The sequence below is a fragment of the Beta vulgaris genome, chromosome 9 (genome assembly GCF_026745355.1).
Source record: "Beta vulgaris subsp. vulgaris cultivar EL10 chromosome 9, EL10.2, whole genome shotgun sequence".
NCBI classification, from domain to species: domain Eukaryota; kingdom Viridiplantae; phylum Streptophyta; class Magnoliopsida; order Caryophyllales; family Amaranthaceae; genus Beta; species Beta vulgaris.
This window is the reverse complement of record NC_079210.1, coordinates 2,115,721-2,121,720: the sequence shown is the minus strand read 5'-3', so window position 1 is coordinate 2,121,720 and position 6,000 is coordinate 2,115,721. Positions and strand designations below refer to the sequence as shown.

At 35.4% G+C, this 6,000-nt stretch overlaps 1 protein-coding gene across 1 annotated transcript; it reads left to right on the top strand.

Annotated features, from left to right (window-relative positions):
* Positions 1 to 269: 269 nt before the first annotated feature.
* On the top strand, positions 270 to 3,325 carry LOC104902666 (organic cation/carnitine transporter 3). Its single transcript, XM_010690522.4, has 2 exons — positions 270 to 452; positions 1,112 to 3,325. Exon 2 carries the CDS (start codon positions 1,147 to 1,149, stop codon positions 1,879 to 1,881), a length of 735 nt encoding a protein of 244 aa, XP_010688824.2. The 5' UTR covers positions 270 to 452; positions 1,112 to 1,146; the 3' UTR covers positions 1,882 to 3,325.
* The last annotated feature ends 2,675 nt before the right edge of the window (positions 3,326 to 6,000 follow it).

The following is a 6,000-nucleotide window of genomic DNA, read 5'->3' as shown; positions in this document are numbered from 1 at the left end:
TTTCTTTCCTCATTAAAATAAAAAACAAAAACTAACGTGTGGAGGCGCAGCAAGCACATCGAGTGATTTTTAGTTGCATTAAAAATTTCTAAAAACGAGAATCACGATAACAGCTAATGACTGGCGTTATTTGCCAGCTAGTACAAAGTATGAACTGATTCAGCGATAGTGACCACAGCGGCATAGCCCTTCGTGATTTTCTCGTTAGCCAATTAATATATAGATGATATTTCTTCCTCCCATTATTCATTATAAATGCGAGCCTTATCCCTCCATAACAGACCAATTCCATACAATTACGCATCAATTCCATAGCTATACACGCAACAGATAATACATCTGAAAGAAACACACATATATAACTTATATGAGATAATTTAACTACCTTTTACCTCCCAAAACGACGCCTGTTCAATACAAGTGGAAACAAACGGCTTTCAAAGCAAAAAGTGGTATGTAATCTATATATTTCTGCCTGTTCTGAATTATTTGTCATGTATACAATTTCGGTAAGTAAGTAAGTTCTTGAATAATTGCCTTTTATGTACAATCAAAGTTTTATCCCACCAAACCTACTCAATTCACGAGATATCAATTCCTCCACTAACTATTTTTCTCTCACTCTTTCAGTATACTCATGTGATGTATTCGCCTCCAATAACGCTATATCTTTTATTTTATCAATTTTTTAATATTATTTTTACTTTATCTCTGCAAACTATACTCGTCTGTCAATCATCGTGATCGACTAGAACATTTTTGGTTCAAGTTATAGAATGAAATGAGAATATTATTATTAATTAGAGGAGTTAATGCAAGCTTTGAAATGAAAAGGGAATAATATACATTACTACCAATAGATAAATTTTGTTACTTCAAAGGGAAGGGAAGATTCTAGGAAAGTCCATTATCACAAAGTAATAGTAATGAACTGAGGAGCGGTTAAATCAAACAAGAAAAAAAAATTAGGTATTTAAATATGTTTCTTAGAGCCCAAAACTGTTGAACTAAACATGCTCGTAATATGCATGTCCAAACCTAATAGCCTAATAGGCAAATTAATCTCCATATTCTTATTTAGGTCATTACCTTATCAAACTTTGATGTGCAGGATAACATCCATCATTACTAAACTTGACAATATCAATGGAGCAAAATGTGGCAAAGTTTGTAGAAGAAGCCGCAGGACAAAATCCAGTCCCAGCATCAATGTCCATAGAGGATATAATTGAGCAGAGTATCGGACGCATAAACTCGACTCAGATCTTACAAGCCATCCTCACAGCGCTAGCAGCACTGTTTGATAGTCAGCAAACATACATAAGTATATTTGCTCATGCTCAACCAACTTGGCATTGCACAAGTAGTAATGCTAATAGCAAAATCTCATGCAGTTCGAATAATAACTCCAACATATGTCGCCTCTCCAAGAGCGATTGGGCTTGGGATTCTCCCAACGTGCACACTTCAATCATATCCGAGTGGGATCTCGAATGTGCTAGTTCCTTCATCACCGGCTTCCCAACCACTTGCTACTTTGTAGGGTGCTTATTAGGTGGGTTGGTGTTAGCCACACTTGGTGATTCATCAATTGGGCGAAAGAAGCTCTTATGCATTTCATTCCTTTTTATGTCACTTGCTGCACTTGCTTCTTCATTTTCTCCAAATTTATGGGTGTATTCACTATTGCGTTTCCTATGTGGGATTGGTCGTGCTCCACTTACCATCACTTCAATAGTTTTACAGACAGAAAAAACTTGCAAACGATGGCGATCACAGCTAATTATGATTGGGTTTATCAACATCTCATTGGGGATATTAACATTAACTGGTATTGCATATCTAACCAAGGCTTCTTCTTGGAGAAATTTATATCTATGAACATCTATTCCAGGAATTATATGTTCACTAGTATGTTATTACTTCATCTTAGAGTCACCAAGATGGCTGTTTATGCAAGGACGAACCCAAGATTCTATGGCCGTTTTAAAGAAACTCGGATCGAGTACTAGCCTAGTTTACTCAACCTTGATCATAAACAACATGGCTAATCTACAAGAGGGGACAAAGGAGAGTAGTTCATTTGCATCTCTCAAGATACTAATCAATAAAAGATGGGCGGTCAAAAGATTATTGGCAACTATGCTTCTAGCTTTTGGCCTTGGTCTTATGTACTTTGGCATGTTTTTAGGTGTTGGAAACTTAGGTTTTAATATCTACTTAACCGCAGCATTTAGTGCATTATTGTCTTTACTATCTTATCTAATAACATTCCTTTACTGGGTTCCAAGATGCAACAGAAGGATTTCTTTGCTCGGCTTCTGCGTGATTAGTGGAAGTACAAGCATTATTTTTTCCGTATTAGGAAATCATAGTAATCAGGGATTAATTATCAGCTTGGAGGTGGTGTCTCTATTTTGCGCTTGCATGGCATACAATCTAGTATTGATGTATACAGTGGAGCTCTTTCCTACTTGTGTTCGAAATTCGGCCTCATTGATCGTAAGGCAGTCGATGATCTTTGGATCAGTTTTTGACTCAGTGTTGATTCTACTAGGGAGGCAAAACAAGATGTATAGTTATGGGGTGTTTGGAATTACAGTTCTTGTTTGTGGGTTTTTGGTTCTCTCTTTGCCTGAGACGAGAGGTAAGGTGTTGTGTGATACCATGGAAGAACAAGAACTTAGGGATGTATGATAGATTGATAGTACTATAGTAGTAGCACCTCAATAATTTGATTTTATTTGAAATGTATTAGTGAAACCATATAGAATATAATTTCTATATATATATTTTTTGGCTTCAAATGAGTTGTTACACAAACTTGTTGGATTATGTTCCAAAATTAGTCAAATAGTTTTCCTAATAGTTACGATTAGATGCTAATAATTAGTTAGTGGGTTAACAAATAGTGGTCTAGATAATGGTCTAGTTAGTGGGATAGCAAGTAGTGGGCTACATAGTGGACATGTTATTAGTAGTGTTTTGTAAGCCTGGCCTATAAAAGGCACTTATTGTATTGAGATTAATTGAGCAAGTTTAATGCAAAACTTCTCCATATTTTATTCAATCTCCTCTCTACTCTAAAAACTATCATGGTATCAAGAGCTTTAGGTTAGATCCTTGGAGGCCAAAAAAAAAAAAAAAAAAAAAAAAAAAAGAGGAAGTAAGAAGTAAGCCATTGCAGGCCATCTTCTGTTTTATGAATGAAAAAAAATATCGGGCAAACCACCATGGCAAGAGTGGTTGAAAAGAAAAATATTTGTGTTTATATGCAAAGTGGTGAAGAGAAGTGCTTCACAAAGTCGTGGTGAAGAGAAGTGCTTCACAAGGTCGTGCGGAGAGATGTGCTCCGAAAATGTGACGTTGATAATGAGAAGTACATTATATTAGGAAGAGAAGTGCTTCCATGTTAATGGAGAGAAGTGCTCCATGAAGATTTTTAAAAAAATGAAGGTCTATATATCATACGGGAAGAATTACGAACAAGCAAGATTGTGACACAATGTTTAATCTTGCCTCTTAGAAATTTTGGAGCAAGGGGGTGTGTTGGATTATGTTCCAAAATTAGTCAAATATTTTCCTAATAGTTAGGATTAGTTGCTAATAATTAGTTAGTGGGTTAACAAGTAGTGGTCTAGATAATGGTCTAGTTAGTGGGATAGCAAGTAGTGGGCTACATAGTGGACATGTTATTAGTAGTGTTTTGTAAGCCTATAAAAGGCACTTATTGTATTGAGATTAATTGAGCAAGTTTAATGCAAAACTTCTCCATATTTTATTCAATCTCCTCTCTACTCTAAAAACTATCAAAACTAACAATTTGTTGGTTTTTGAATTTGACAAATTTTGTTGGTTTTTTTGAATTAACAAAATTGGATCTGATTTTTTATGAGTAGCTTTGTTGGTTTTTTGAATTCGACAAATTTGAAACAGTTATTGTAAAAAGTTGTATTGATATTATTGTGGAATTGAAGATAAAATAGTGTCTTCATGTTCTTCAGCTGATTTTGCGGGTAGTGTGAAGGAAAAATGATACAAATCTGCTGAAAAATAACATAAAAGTGACTAATAATGATATCATATCTTATAAATGATATCAGTTTATGTAATTATGATAAAATATATAAAGAGTTGACAAATGATTATGGAATAGGAGAAAAATGCTAAACGTTTGATACAAAAAATGACATAATAGTGAGTAACAATAATATCATTTTTATTATAAATGATACTCCACAAACTTATATGCATTATTCAAATTACATAATTTGATTGGTCGGACTTTGAGAGCTTTACCCAATCTCAAACTTATATGCATTGCTCAAATGCATATCAGATGCATTTTGATAAATTACATAAACTTATATACAATATTTATAAACTAGATAGTAAAACATTTATAAATTAATAAAAGCCATTCTTTGTAAGTTAATACATGACTCAGTAAACATGTAAAACAGGTAATTATAAGAACATTTTCTGTTCAAAGTACTCCCTTTTGTTTTATATCTTTTTCACTTGTAATCTTAACACGACTCATAATAGAGACTAGAGAGAATCTTCTCAATTTATAAGAAAAAATATAGTCATATGGCGTCTTATTTGGTTCATCTCATTTAGTACTTTATTAATAATATTCAGTCGCTATAATTTTTACTAATATATAATGAAAGATATTTATATTCAAAGATGTGCATTGAAAGAAGCGCACAAAAAAGTGAATCAAGAAAAAAAATCGATATGACCATGGAAGAAACATATATTTTTTTCGGTTCTATCGTGGTGGAACCGGAAAAAATGGTCAGTTCCACCACAGTAGATCCAAAATTTACCTTCGGTTCCATGGTGAATCCTAAAAAAATTGAAATTACAGAGTAATAAAGGAAGGGAGAAAGAGGGAGGAGAAGAAAGGAGGTCGCGCATGACGGGGCACGGCTGCCTGGAGGAAGGGGTTGGTGGGATGGGGTGGGTTGTGTGTTTGTGGTTGGGACAAAGAAGAGGAGATAGGGGAGGGGCGAGGGAGGCGACAAGTGTAGGTAGAAGAGGGGGAGGATGGAGGTGAAAGGGGAAGAGGAAGGCTGCTGGGGGGTTGCTCTTAGTGTTTGGGGCTACTGGTGGGAATGCAGGGGCAGGGGTGTAGTAGGAATTTAAGTACTATAAGCGAAATTTCATGAATCATATTCATAAGCACTTAAACAGGATCACATGCATATACAATCATGGATCACATAATAGTTTAGAATTAACATTTGAAGCGTGATTTTCACAAAGCTTGTTATAATCCTGAGATGAAACCGCAACCGTGATTCCTCTACTTGGTCCACCAATTCAGATCAACGCTCCACCAATGCTAGTTGGAAGGAAGAATATTTTCTTCTTATCTTGGAGAATAAGGTGGCTTTATTTTGGAGAGAACGGGAAAGAGATCTTGTATCTTTTTCTTGTGATTAGGCAATCCCCTTTCTCTCTCTCTTGGCCAACCACCCTAGTGCCCATTATGGGCTTTAGGTTTTTCTTTTGTTGATTCAAATATTATTTGTGACCTTATAGGATTCGTTTAATTGGACTTCGGGTTTATAATTTATTAACACGAATTGTTGTATAGCATTCTCTAGCAAGACATATATATAGACGACCCAATTTAATGAGCTTATTATCTTCATAATACGATCTATGTTATATTTAATAATTGCAATAAAGTCGAGGACATAATTCCTTTTATGGGGAGGGGTGGGGGTGCTATTGGTGCGGATGCACAGGAAGGGGTGGGGTGGGGTGGGGTGGGGGGAAATGCTGCTGGTACGGTGGGGACGCAAGGGCTTCTTGAGCCTCCGTGTGAGTGATCCTGTGTGAGGGCAGCCCAAAGAAAAATTTTCTTACCACGGGATTTCCGAAAGTGACTCAAAAAAAGTATACAAATTGATTTGTGAAACATACTTACGATATTGACACTAATAATATATGTGTTTTTCATACATAATGCTTCAAGATTAAGCA